General features: G+C 57.1%; 1 protein-coding gene across 19 annotated transcripts in view; it reads left to right on the plus strand.

The window, feature by feature from the left end:
- DNM1 (dynamin 1) overlaps positions 1-13,320 on the plus strand; it is a 44,344-nt gene that overhangs the window by 28,833 nt on the left and 2,191 nt on the right. For 6 of the 19 annotated variants that reach the window (XM_070453653.1, XM_020874765.2, XM_070453725.1 and 3 more), the window contains exons 13-21: positions 122-173; positions 379-390; positions 2,730-2,843; positions 6,806-6,915; positions 7,844-7,955; positions 8,411-8,422; positions 8,814-8,984; positions 10,278-10,519; positions 10,891-11,106. In XM_070453653.1, coding sequence (XP_070309754.1) covers positions 122-173; positions 379-390; positions 2,730-2,843; positions 6,806-6,915; positions 7,844-7,955; positions 8,411-8,422; positions 8,814-8,984; positions 10,278-10,519; positions 10,891-11,106 — 1,041 coding nt within the window. Of the gene's footprint in view, positions 1-121; positions 174-378; positions 391-2,729; positions 2,844-6,805; positions 6,916-7,843; positions 7,956-8,410; positions 8,423-8,813; positions 8,985-10,277; positions 10,520-10,890; positions 11,107-12,514; positions 12,517-13,248; positions 13,286-13,320 lie in introns of those variants that run through there. The other 13 variants (XM_070453709.1, XM_020874768.2, XM_020874766.2 and 10 more) reach the window with 6 other exon arrangements.

The raw sequence follows: 13,320 nt of genomic DNA on the forward strand, positions 1-13,320 counted from the left end.
GTGTGTGTGTAGGGCCCAGGCCTGCTGAGGCAAGCCTCTGGGTCTGGTGCCCACTGAACAGTAGCAATGAAGCTGGGCCTCTGGAGAGAGGTTCTGGGACTCTCCCTTCTCTCCTTATTAGTGCTCAGCAGAGAAGCAACCAGATGAACAAGAAGAAGGCTTCAGGGAACCAGGTGAGTGAACTCCAGTGCCCCAGCCGGAGGGATGGAGGGTGCCGGATGGACGCCAAGCTCTGAGAGCCCCCTCCCCCGAGGGGAAGGGTCCCACAGGGGCCAGGGAGCCTGTCAGATGCCAGCCACAAGCCTCCCACTCTGCCTCAGTAACCCTCTCTCCTCTCTCCCGATGCCTCTCGTGGTTGCTATGGTTACCTCTTTGCAGGATGAGATTCTGGTAAGTACCAGGACTGGGGCTCTTGGTTTGTATAGTGAGGGGGAGGAGGGGATCCATTTGTAGCAGGGATGCTCAGGGGTCAAGAAGAGACCTTTTGGTTTGAGCTGCTTGCACACAGCAACACATGGGTGTCTGCACAGGCACTCAGGCCAGAGGCAAGACTTAGCCATACACAGAGTCCTACCAATCTGTCCTTTGGTGTGCACGAGCTAAGCATCTCCTTCATCCAGAGGGAGACCACATGGGCTGGAATGGGCCAGAATGTTTGGCAGAGACCTGGCATTGAGTAGGAGCTCTTTAATATCTGTGGGATGGATGGATGGATGAGAGAGAATGTTTTTAAGCTGGCATCCCTACCAGAGAGTTGAGGAAAGAGATGAATGAAATGTCAAGAGACTGGGGCCTCCTCACCTGCTCTGTCCTTCAGATCTCTGCTGAAACATCACTTCTCAGCCCCAGTTGTACCCTCAGCCATAGAGTCGGAGCTTTTCCAGAGGCCATGGTGTCTTTGTGATAATCTTGGTGTTTGTGTGCTTACTGACATCATATCATTTCCCTCTTGAGCCCTCTAAGGAGAAGGGCTGGGTCTGTCTTGTTTACCAGTAAATCCTTAGTCCCCAACACAGTGCCTGGCACCCAGTAGGTGCTCATTAGAAGGAAGGAGTTCATGCAATATCCCAGAGCAATTTGATTCAGCAGACACTCACTGGGGCCTACACTGTGCTGGCCCCTGGACAGGAGTCTGACTCTAGTCCTGCCCGTTGTAGGTTGGGCTTGCAGTCAGGCCCCAGGGGGAACACGAGGTTCCCGGTGCCCAGGCTCTGGAAAGGGGTTTTGGATGAGCAGGGAGGAGGGCAGAGCTGCGGTGGCCGAGGGAGCACAAAGGCTGGGAGTCAAGGCAGGAGCAGGGCACAGAGGTCTGCTGGTCAGATGCTGGAGATGGAGGGCCAGGGTATGGCATTCGGACTCAATTCTAAAGACAGTGACAAGACACCGAGGGAGTCCTCTCCAGATGGGGATAGGGTGGGAGAAGGCTCAAGGGGGCACCTGGCTCTTTGTCCCTGTTAACCGCTAAGGCAGCTATTATCTGTGATCTGCTGTGTGACTTGGGCTCTCCACAGGCTTCTCAGGGAAGCCAGAGATGGTACAGGAGGGCTGAGAGCGGGGCAGGCTTTTGAGAGCCTCAGAAGCAGGCTTGACCCCAGAGGACTTTCCTGCTAGCCTCAGACTCCTCTGTCTTCTCTGGATGCTCAGGGGAGAAGCCAGGGAGGCCAGGGCCTGGGGGAGGGAGTGGAAGCAGCTCCCTCATCCCCTCAGTCTGGCCCACCACCAGGGTCTAGTCGATGGCCCTACCCTTGGAGCAGAATCCACAGGCCCGGATCTGTGTCAATGGCTCAGGACGGTCCCAGGGCCAGCTGTTTCCTGCTGTGGAAAGAGAACTTTGCCCATTATTCTGGGTTTTCCCAGGGAAGAGGAGTCTAGGCAATTTATGCTCAGCAACCCCCACCCTCGCCTACCATTCTACCACCGCCCCCTTGTCTGGGACCTGGAGACAAAAACTCCTAGAACCCCACTGTGGCAGCCTTCATGTATTCATGCCACAAATATTTATTGATCACTTACTCACTGTCTGCGGAGCACACTGCCAAGTACTAGGATACACCAGTAGGGGACAGAGTTCACAGTTTAGCAAGGTAGATTGACATCAACTAGTAATCACACACACACACACACACACAAACACACACACACAGATTCAAAATCCCAGTCATCATCATAGAAGAAAACGTCAGGGAGTGATGAAAGATTATAATATGGGTTCTGATTATCCTGGGAGCCAGGGAGAGCCTGTCTGAGAATGTGACTTCTGAGCCTATGCCCAGAGAATGGAGTCAGATTTGCCAGCCAAACAGGAGGAAGTGCTTTCTAGGCAGAGTCAACATCAGCATGTGCAAAGTCCCTGAGACAAGTCTTTGAACAAGCTGACTCTTAAGCTGAGAAGATATACTCTGGGTCATGTTGCCCATTCAGCCACCTAAACTCAGCTTGCACACTTTTTAGCACTGGGGAGCTCATCCCCTACCAAGGCCACCAGTTGCCTACTCAGATGGCTCTGACTGTCAGAGGCTCTTTATCCTGAACTGACCTCTGTCTTCCACTCTGTTCATTTGTGGTTCAAAACAGGGCAGGTCTGGCACCCACCCTCCCTGACCAGCCAGGCCTCCAAGAGCTGAGGGAGGGGTGGCCTTCTGAGTGTCTCTCTTTGCCTACCCCATCTTCCATGGGGAATCTTGGCCTCTGTCCACTGACTTCCTGTCCCCCCCACCACCACCTTCCAGGTCATCCGAAAGGGCTGGCTGACCATCAACAATATTGGCATCATGAAGGGAGGCTCCAAGGAGTATTGGTTTGTGCTGACTGCTGAGAATCTGTCCTGGTATAAGGATGATGAGGTAAGTAAAGGGACATTTGTCATCAAGAGGTTTGTCTGGTGGCCAGAGTCAGGTTTAGATCCTACCACAGGCTTGGAGTGGACTGGACCACCAAATTGGCATATTTAATATCTGTTTCATTGATTGATTGACTTGTTTTTGGTTGTGTCCAGTACTTAGTTGCAGTGCAAGGACTTAGTTGCCCCAGGGCATGTGGAATCTTGGTTCCCCAACCAGGGATCAAACCCATGTACCCTGCCTTGGAAGGCAGATTCTTAACCACTGGACCACCAGGGAAGTCTCCCAACGGGGCTATTTAAAAGTCCCATCAAAGAGTTTTGAGTGGAAGCGGGAAGTAAGGACTGTAAGCAGGCAATTCTGGGGGCTCATCCAGGCGGGATGGGGAAGATGGCTTGGCCAGATGGGGGAGCGTGGGGGCTGAGCGCCCTAGAGAGGGTGAGCAGGGGTGCTGAGCGTCCCTCTCTGACCCCACCAGTCCCTCAGCCTTCCTGTTTTCTTGCTCCAGGGCGTGCCTGCTCCTCTGTGGCCCCCACAGGCCCATGACACACACAGTCCAGCTGCCAGACACTGTTAACCCCTGCACCCCAGTCCCCCAGGCCCCGCAGTCCGAGCGAGATGCCCAGGGTACCTCCAGCCAGAGGGTCCAAGACCAATGGGGCCCACAGAGGTGCCACACCAAACCTCTCCCTGCCCACCAGGCATAGACCCCCCTGCCACTTCCCTCCCCGGCTGTTGGTCTCCTTTAAGAACCAGTCTATTTGGCTTCCACATCTGGATTCCAGAGGTGACCAGAGAGAGCAGGGAAGGCTGGGATGGAGTTGGGGGGGGCGGGGGGGGCTTGTGGTAATGAACTCCAGCTGGCCAAGGAGTGGGGGAAGGGACCCTCTTCTTCCTGAGGGGGCCATTGAAGGACAGCGGGAAGCAGAGCTTGGGGTGGTGGCCTGCGGTTTTGGTCTCCAAGCCCCCCTTGGTGATCCCTGCCCCCCTCTGAGTTGTCCCAGGCAGGCCCCCCTCCCCACTTTGGGCGGGCCCCCTCTGTCGTCACTGGCAGGGGCGCCAAGCCATCTGGACCTCATTACCCCAACCCTGGCCTCTCCCAGAGCCCGGGGCCCCTTGAAGGGATGGAGTGTGAGGTGGCGGGGCACGCGGGGGGTGGGGGTCGCTTCCTGCTCTGCCGCCCAGGGAGGCTCCCTAGACGTGCCGTGGATGGGGGGGTGCCGACTGCTGGCCCCCACAACTCCTGGTGCCCTGGGGCTGCAGTTCCTTACACAGGGCCGGGGGACATTGTGAGCTGGGGCTGAGGGCCAGCGACTGGCTACACTGTGGGGGAGGAAGAAGTATATCTGAGAGGGGCCCCCCCGGCCTCGTACGTGTGTACATGGGGGGTGTCTTTTGGGAGTTTTGTGTGTACATCTGAGTTGAGTCATGTGTGATGCTGGCGCTGTCTGTGGGGGTGGGAGTGGGGTGGGCAGAGAGTGCTGGGAGGTGGGGGCCGGGTGGATGTGGCGAGTGGGTGTTTGACAGGAGAGTGTTTGGGTTATAAGCGTCAGGGCGTGTTTGGTATGTGAGGGTCTGCGTGTGTGTTTGGGGGCAGACCATGTGTGTCCGTGCTCAGTGTGGAAGCACTGGTGTGTAAGTGTGGCGAGTGGGCTCCAGGAGCGAGGACGTGCGTGTGGCACGCTTGAGAATATGTATTGTATGTACTGGGGATGTAAGGATGGGAGAGGACCAGAGTTCCATTGTGCATGGGTGTGAGTGTGTGTCTGTGTGAGCTTGTGTGTGTGCGCACTTGTGTGTGTGCGTGGGACATTGGATGTGTGATTTAAAATTTGAATGCGGGAATGTCTGTTTCTGAGTGGGGGCGGGTGTTGGTGCTGAGGTGAGGGTGCCTGTGTATGTTGGATGTGAGTGGACTTTTTTGTTTTTTGCACTAAAACCGCTGGGGTCACAGAGGTGGTCCGGACGGCGGGGAGGCTGATCTGTCCCCCTTCTCCACCCAGCCACCAGCCATCTGCTCTTCGAGACTTGGGTGGCCCTCTGGGCAGACAGTTGGCCACCCACAGCCCAGCCCTCACTGACCCCCCATCTTCTCAGTCTCCCTCCACCACCCATCAGCACCCCCACCCCATCCCGCAGCAGCCTGGCACCCCCCCACCCCCAGCTCCCTCGGTGCCTCCTCCCAGCCTCCACCCTGTGCCCCCCAAGCCCCCTGCCCCGGCTCCAGGCTCCGGCTGTGGGATGGCAGGCGGGGGTCGGTCCAGGTCTCCAGCAGCGGCGCCGAGGGTCTAACCCAGCCCAGCCTAACCAATGTGCAGACTACTGTACAATTTGGGAGTCCTGAACAGATAGTCTAAACACTGGGTAGACGGAGTGGAGGGGTCCCATGATCCATCCAGGCAGCAGTGTCTGTCCGTCGGGTGTGAGTTCGGCCCCGTGTCCCGGAGATGCAAGGCCCCCCAGCCCAGCCCAACCAGCCTGGGGTCCCCTCTCTGCTCCGACTCCCCTTCTGCCTCCTTTGACGTGGCAGGGGCGAGCGGGAGCTGTGGCTGGGAAGGAGGGGCCTGGGGAGGGGGCCGGCCTGCGGGAAGGAGGAGGCTGCTCCTCACTGGGTCCAACCCCAGGGCGGGTGGCGGCGGGGCCTCCCTCGAATGCTTCCAGATGTTCCCTGGCCGTGTGTGCGACTTCCTCCTCTCCTCCCCCAGCCGCCCTTTGGGGCTCCCGGCCACCCGCCTGGCATAAAGAGGGCTTTATGCGGCTGGATGGGCCCGGTGGGTGGGTGGTGGATGGGGGTGGGCAGAGGGAGGTGGGTAGGATGACACCAGGACGACGGGGAGCAGGGTCCTCCTAAACCCAGCCCTGCCACCCACCCCCACCCCGACCCCACCGCCTAAGATCCTGGGCGAGGCCCGGAGTCCTCCAAACCCACACCGACACCCCACCCCACCCCAGGGCATGGGCCCGGTGGAGTCTCCAGTGGGCTAAGAGGTACAGGCAGCAGACACCCTTCCTCTCCTCCCAGAGCCCCATCCCTGGGTACCTCCTCTGAAGACCCCGGAGCTCCTCCCCACTGTCTGTAGGACAGAGCAGCCTACAGACTCATGTGCACATAGGCCTGGCACCCACATGCCACCCACAGATAAGCATAGCTCCTCCCAGACGATACAGATAAACCAGGTTCAGCCCGTTATGTAAACTATATGTACGTGTCCCAGAGGCACATTCGTGCAAACACACAGATATTTATAATTGCCATGCACACCGAAAAAACTGTGCACACGTACAAATATGCTCACCCACACGGTCGGACTGGCACCTCCTCAGGCACCCTCATGCACACACAAGGACACACGGGCACAGGGACAATGGTGAGAGGGCACATGCTCTGGCGGGCATGGATTTGCACAAACACGGCCCCACACATTGCATACACTCACCACCTCTAGGCTTGTGCTGTGTGTCTGTCTGATTGCTAACACATGGGCGGCTGTGGGGAGGGGGCTGAGCCAGCCCTTTGAAGACGCCAGGCCCTGGTGGCGCCCCCCCCCAACCCTGTCTCTCCAGTCAGGAAATGAAGTCAGAGGCTTATCCAATGCAGGCCCCGTCGGCCAGGCCGGGGGCGAGAGAGGCCTAGTGTGGGGGTCCCTGGCTGGGCCTGGCCTGGCTTGTATCTAGGGCTTGCTTGGGGCGGGATGTGGGAGCCAAGCTCAGCCTCGCCACCCCGGGCTCTTGAGCTCTGGCACGGATGCGGAGGTGATGGGAAGGGCTTGAGCCAAGGTGTCCGGCAGGCCCAGGGCTCTGGGGCCAGGCTCTCACCAGATAGCGCCTGCGCAGTTCTAGGGGGCTGGTGGTCCCTAGTCCCAGGTGCCCACCCCAACCCCTCACCCCAGCACAGAGCATCCTTATGGAGTGACGGGCGGCAGAGAACAGCGCCAACCTCACCATCACTCCTTGCTCTCCCTCAGGAGAAAGAGAAGAAGTACATGCTCTCCGTGGATAACCTGAAGTTACGGGATGTGGAGAAGGGCTTCATGTCCAGCAAGCACATCTTTGCCCTCTTCAACACGGAGCAGAGGTGCCCGCCTGCCCCCACGGGGCCCACAGATCCAGAAGGGAGAGGCACCTGCCCCGAGCCCTCAGCAAGTCATTCGTTTGACAAACATTTGTTGAGTTTCTACTCTGTGCTAGACTCATGTCAAAATCTCCTCCCTGGCCTGTGCTCCCTGCCCCCATTTCCTTTCTCCTTCCCACCAGACCTCCCTCCCCCCCACACACACACACACCGCCCAGTCTCTCCTTCCCTCCTTCCTCCCCTTCTGCAAGCACTTGTTTAGTAACTGCCCTGGGTAAGATACTGGCAGGACCAGGCCTCTCCCTTCCCAACCCAGGGCTGACTCTAATGGCTTTCTCCCACTCAGAGATGCGGATTCAATACAGCTGCCAAGAGGGGAAAGCCAGGGAGGGGGAAGTGGGGCTTGAGATCTAAACCAGGGACTGCACTGTCATGGGTGCCCCTTTGATGAGGGCTCAGTCCCTTTCTAACAGAGTATTTTACTGCTCATTTCACTGCTCATGTCACTCATTCTCACAATGACCCTAAAAGGCAGGAATTGTTCCTATTTTAAAATTTTTATTAATTTATTTGGCTGTGCTGGGTCTTAGTTGCAGCACACAGGAGCTCCGATCTTGTGGCATGCAAGTTCTCTAGTTGCGGGCTGTGGGATCTAGTTTCCTGACCAGGGATTGAACTTGGGCCCCTTGTATGGGGAGCATGGAGTCTTAACCACTGGACCAGCAGGAAAGTCCCAGGAATTGTTATTATTAACCCATCTCCCAGATGAGAAAACTGAGGCTGGGAGAGAGGAAGGGACTTGCTGCAGCTGGGAAATAAGAAAGCCAGGACTGGTCCTGCAGGCATGATGACCCCTGTCCACGCGTGCCCTTAACTACCAAGGTGAAGGGGCTTTGCCCTGTCTCCCCTCACCACCGGCACCACCTTGCAGGAATGTCTACAAGGATTATCGGCAGCTGGAGCTGGCCTGTGAGACACAGGAGGAGGTGGATAGCTGGAAGGCCTCCTTTCTAAGGGCTGGCGTGTACCCTGAGCGTGTTGGGGTGAGTGGCAGGGGAGGTAAGGGAGGGACAAGCTGCTTAAAATAAGGGGTCCTGTGGGGGAGCCACCCTCAGTGATGTCAAGTCGTGCCATATTTTCGAGATATTGGGCTCAGAAATAGCAGGGATCCTCCCCCTACCTGCCCCGGGGTGGGATCAGAGTTAAGCCTTCCTCCCATCCTTCTCCAATGCCATTTTACATGACCCTTTCTCTGATGCAGATGGCATTTCCTGTATCCCTTTCATATGATGCTTGTTTCTTGTGACTGCCCTCGCTTTTCTCCCCTCTTTCACTGTCACAAAGTCGAGAGTTGCCTTCGACTTGGGGTGCAGTGCCCAGATTGCTTACTCAGTCCCTCCTCTTTCCTCTATCTGCTTCGGCTACACTCACTGGTGGCGGCGGCGGTGGTGGCAATGCTGGTGTGGTGACCTCTGTGGCTTTGGTGTGGGCCTCCCAGGACAAAGAGAAAGTGAGTGTGCCCCTCCCTCACCCTCTGCCAGGCATCTCTAGCCTAGGGCCAGATCTGGCCAGGTCTTTAGAATCTGGAAGGTACCTTGGAGATGTCCTTTTCATGTCCTTTTCCTAATTTACGGACTGGAAAAGTAAGGCAAATTCTACGTACTAGAGTCAGAGCCAAGATGAGGCTAAATGAGAGTCTGGGGTCCTGAGAGGCACTAGGGTGGGCACTTGGGCCTAGAGACCCAGAGCTATGGGGGAGCTGGTGTCCTTGTATATAGGCCAGCTGCTTCTCTCTGTGCTCCAGCATTCTAGCCATCCTTGAAGGGGCTGGGACCCTGGGGATGCCTCAAACCTGGCTTTGAGGGCCCAGCCACCCTGATGCCCTCTGTTCTCAACGGCAGGCCAGTGAGACAGAGGAGAACGGCTCAGACAGCTTCATGCACTCCATGGACCCACAGCTGGAGCGGCAGGTGGAGACCATCCGGAACTTGGTGGATTCATACATGGCCATCGTCAACAAGACTGTCCGGGACCTCATGCCCAAGACGATCATGCATCTCATGATCAACAACGTGGGTTCACCACCATGTGGGGGGCAGTAGGACCAGGGAAGTGGGTGTCCAGCTTGACCTCGGGTAGGCACAGGCCAGCCACGTGGGACTGAATCTGGGGAGAGAGGCAGGGGTCCAAGCCAGAGCTGTCCAATAGAAACGTCGTGTGAGCTTCACATATTACTCTGTAGATTCACACAACCAAATTGTTCCAGACATGCTTAAATTTTTCCAGGAAGGGCTCAGAATCTGCATCTTTTGAGAACTCCCAGACCATGTTTTGAAATACATACCCCCTAGAACCACTTCCACTTGTAGCTTAATGAAAAAGCATGGCCCTAGGAAAATTAGAACTGTGTTGAAATCCTGGGTTTGCCACAAATTCCCTGGGTGATTGTAAGCAAACAACTACCCTCTCTGAGCCTCTGTTTCCTTATTTGTAAAATATGGATAGTAATAGAATTGAGAATTAAGTGAGTATAAAGTGCGTAACAACACAGTGCCTAGCATGTAATAGGTGCTTAACGTATATTTAAATAACAAATAAATGAGACACAAGCCAATGGCATAAAAAACCTCCACAGATATTCTCTCCACAAATATTCCAGAGCCTGGACCAGGTAACACTGAGGGATATTTAAGAACATTAACCCACCTCCTAGACACAGACTTGTATTTCACCCAGTCCTGGCACACATTCACACCTGGTACTCAAGGGCTCAGAACATTTTAAACTGTCATCTTCCTTATTTTGGTCCAGTGGAACATACAAGTCTTTGGAAAGGGTGTAACTACCCATTTTGGGCTTCCCAGGTGGCGTTAGTGGTAAAGAACCTGCCTGCCAATGTAGGAGACATAAGAGACACAGGTTTGCTTCCCCCTGGAGGAGGGCGTGTCCATCCACTCCAGTATTCTTGCCAGGAGAATCCCATGGACAGAAGAACCTGGTGGGCTACAGTCCATGGGGTCGCCAAGAGTCAGATACGACTGATACAACTTAGTATTCATTCACCTCATTTTACAGATGTGGAAACTGAGGTTGAATAAAGCTTGAGTAATCAGTCCTGTTTCCTGAATTAGTAGCCCCTGGGTGTTCCTCCTAGATCTATGACCTGAACAGTTCACTTTTCTTCTCTGGATCATCTGAGAAAAAGGGCAAGTGGGGGAGGAGGGGAAGCAAGGGAGACTCTAAGTTTAGGCAGTGGCAGAGCCCCATACCCGAGCTCCGATTCCTAGAAGGGCCGGGGAGGGGAGGGCAAATTGGTTGGTACAGGCCTCGGGGTCCAAGCCTCTCCTCTCTTTGCCCACTCGCAGACCAAGGAATTCATCTTCTCGGAGCTGCTGGCCAACCTGTATTCGTGCGGGGACCAGAACACACTGATGGAGGAGTCGGCCGAGCAGGCCCAGCGGCGCGACGAGATGCTGCGCATGTACCACGCACTGAAAGAGGCGCTCAGCATCATCGGCGACATCAACACGACCACTGTCAGCACGCCCATGCCCCCGCCTGTGGACGACTCCTGGCTGCAGGTGCAGAGCGTACCGACCGGACGCAGGTACCAGGGCCGGCTCCCACGGCCCCAAAGCCCCCCAGCCCGGGGCCCGCGGGAGGAGGGCCGGGACCGGGCAGTGGCGCGCCCGCGTCACCGGGGTGGCTCCCACCTGGAGCGAGGGGCGGGACTTAGAGAGGGCGGGGCTTGTCGCGGGGCGGGGCTTGCCGTGGAGTGCTGGCCGCCGGGCGGGGTGGAGCAGGGAAGTTGGAGCCTCTGGCGGGGGGCGGGCTCAAACACCCAGAGAACCCAGGGCCGAGAGGGGCGGGGCTTTGCGCGCATGGGCGTGGTCGGCACCAGGCTGGGGGCGGGGCCTTGGTGTGGGGCGGAGCAGCTCATCTCTTCCCTGCTTGTCCTTCTGTTTCTGTCGCTCGCAGGTCACCCACGTCCAGCCCCACGCCGCAGCGCCGAGCCCCTGCCGTGCCACCAGCCCGGCCCGGGTCGCGGGGCCCTGCTCCTGGGCCTCCGCCTGCTGGGTCCGCCCTGGGGGGAGCGCCCCCCGTGCCCTCCAGGCCGGGGGCTTCCCCTGACCCCTTCGGTCCTCCCCCCCAGGTGCCCTCGCGCCCCAACCGCGCCCCGCCCGGGGTCCCCAGGTGAGTAGGGGCTGAAAGCGATGGCAGAGATCGCCGGGCGGGAGTGGCCGGGAGGGAGGTGGGGCCGGATCCTGGAGCATCGGCCTGGGTCGCCAGAGCCGGGCCTCTGTCCAAGTCACTCGGACCGTGGGTGCCAGAGCCACTGGGGGTGTTGCCGAGGACTGGCGGAGCCTGCCCCCAGGGAGCGCTGAGTCCCGCAGGTGGTCGTTTCTGGGAAGGGGGCGGTGGGGCTCATCCCACCTGCCCTCTTCTTTCCAGCACTTGCATGGCGCTTCCCTCCTTTTTCACTCTCTCTCTCCCACACTGCATCCCTTCTTTCCTTTCTAGCTGCTCTCCTTCGATCTCCATTCCATCCTCTACTGCTGTCTCCCAGCCCCTAGGGAGCCTACCTCAGGTCTGAGGATCTGAACCCAAATCCTCTCTGGATGGGTAGATTTTGTTCACTTACACTCAGGGCTACCCTGGTGCCCCCACTTCCCCAGTCCTGAACCTTTGGACCTGTCCTCAAGGTTGTCCGGCCTCTGTCCCACAGGAAAAGAGGCCAGGTTGTGACTGTGTGACCAGCAAGGTGTGTGATATGTGTGTGTGGGCGTGCACACGGGTGTGAGAGTATAAGAATGGCACCCAGGCATGTGGTAGGGCATGGAGCAGCTGGGAAAGGGGTCTGGGAGCCATGGGAGAGCCTGATGGTTTTCTTCCTTCTCCTTGCTTCTGGCCCCACCCAGCCTGGACCAAGGTGGTGGGTGTGAGGGCAGAAGTTGGGTAAAGGCTGCCGATTCCCAGAAATTTCCAGGGAGAAGGATTCTGTGTCATACCCTTGCCTTTGCCTTCTTGACCCATGATCTTCTTTCAAGGAAGGTCACTCTGATGTCTTAACTCTGTCTGCCCTGTTTCCACTGGCCATGTTCTCTGAGGAAGCACACATCAGACCAATAGCATCCATTTATGTTTCCAGATGGCTGGAGGGGAGGGCCATGGGTCTAACATCCATGAATCTAAAATGAAGCAGAGATGGGGCTTGCTCTGTGATGACCTGATGGCCAAGGTGGAGGGGTTAAAGCAGGCAGCATGGTGGTGTTCAGGGACACTGGACTGGAGTAGGCCTTCAGGCAAGTCGCTTTCCCTTTCAGGGCCTCAGTTTCCCTTCTACGAAGTGATATTTAACATTCTGCCTTCCCAGGGCTGGAGTCGGGATCAGGGGAGACAGTGACTATAGATAGAGATACCACATTAACTGCAAAAGTGGCCATAGAAACGCTCTGCCAACTTCCAACCTGAGTTCAGATCTCTAAGGGTATTTGAGATGCCCAAGCCTGTGCTGAGGTGTGACATGAGAGCTGTAATATTTGGTACCTGCTACAACTCTGGTCTGACTGACACATGGGAAGTCATGGCCTCAGGGAGAGAGCAGTCTGGGAAGCTTCAAGGCAGCTTGACTTCAGTGAGATCCCAGAGCTGATTGAGATAAGGTTCAGGTGGTGAAGAGCCAGGAGTGCTTTGAGATAAGGAGCAGCAGGTGGGCAAAGGTTTAGTGTGGAATGCATTAAGAGCTGCTGGCCAGAGCAGAGTGCAGATAGAATGAGGAAGAATCAAAAAAGATTGCCCTGGGTGGGGTGGAGCAGGTTGGAGAAACTTCAAAGTCCACTGAAGAGGTTGTCTTGTTGGGACTCAATGCCATGGGCAGTAGGGAGCCACATAAGGCTCTTGGGTGGAGATGTGAGAGCTGGACTCTAAGAAAGCAAGGCCTGTCCCCTCTGGAGCCATGCAGGTGGCCCTCTGAGCACGCCAGGCACGAGTGTACAGGGAGCTGGTGCCAATTGCCTCCTGTGTGCGGGCAGGCGAGCAAGCTTCTGTGTTGTGACCGCAGCGCTGTGTGTGCTTCAGTGTGCCCAGTGGCTGCATGCCCCAGATCCACGCTGCACGTGCCACCGGCCAGCAAGGTTGCTGGGCCTGGGTGGGGTTGGGGGGGGCGGTGTATGCGTGTTGTTTGTGGGCATGTGTGTCAGTGTGTGCATGCGGGGCCGTGGGGCCTCACCGCCTGTGTGTGCACGCCCGGGCGTGTGCGTGTGCGTGTCCCCCAGCCCCAGGCCCCGCCCCATCCGTGCGTGTGAACTGCCATGTTGATTTCGTGCTGTCTTTCAGAATCACTATCAGTGACCCCTGAGGAGCGTCAGCCACGGTAGGTACAGGCCTCTCCGCCTGCTGCATGAACGG

This window comes from Odocoileus virginianus, chromosome 2, assembly GCF_023699985.2.
Source record: "Odocoileus virginianus isolate 20LAN1187 ecotype Illinois chromosome 2, Ovbor_1.2, whole genome shotgun sequence".
NCBI classification, from domain to species: domain Eukaryota; kingdom Metazoa; phylum Chordata; class Mammalia; order Artiodactyla; family Cervidae; genus Odocoileus; species Odocoileus virginianus.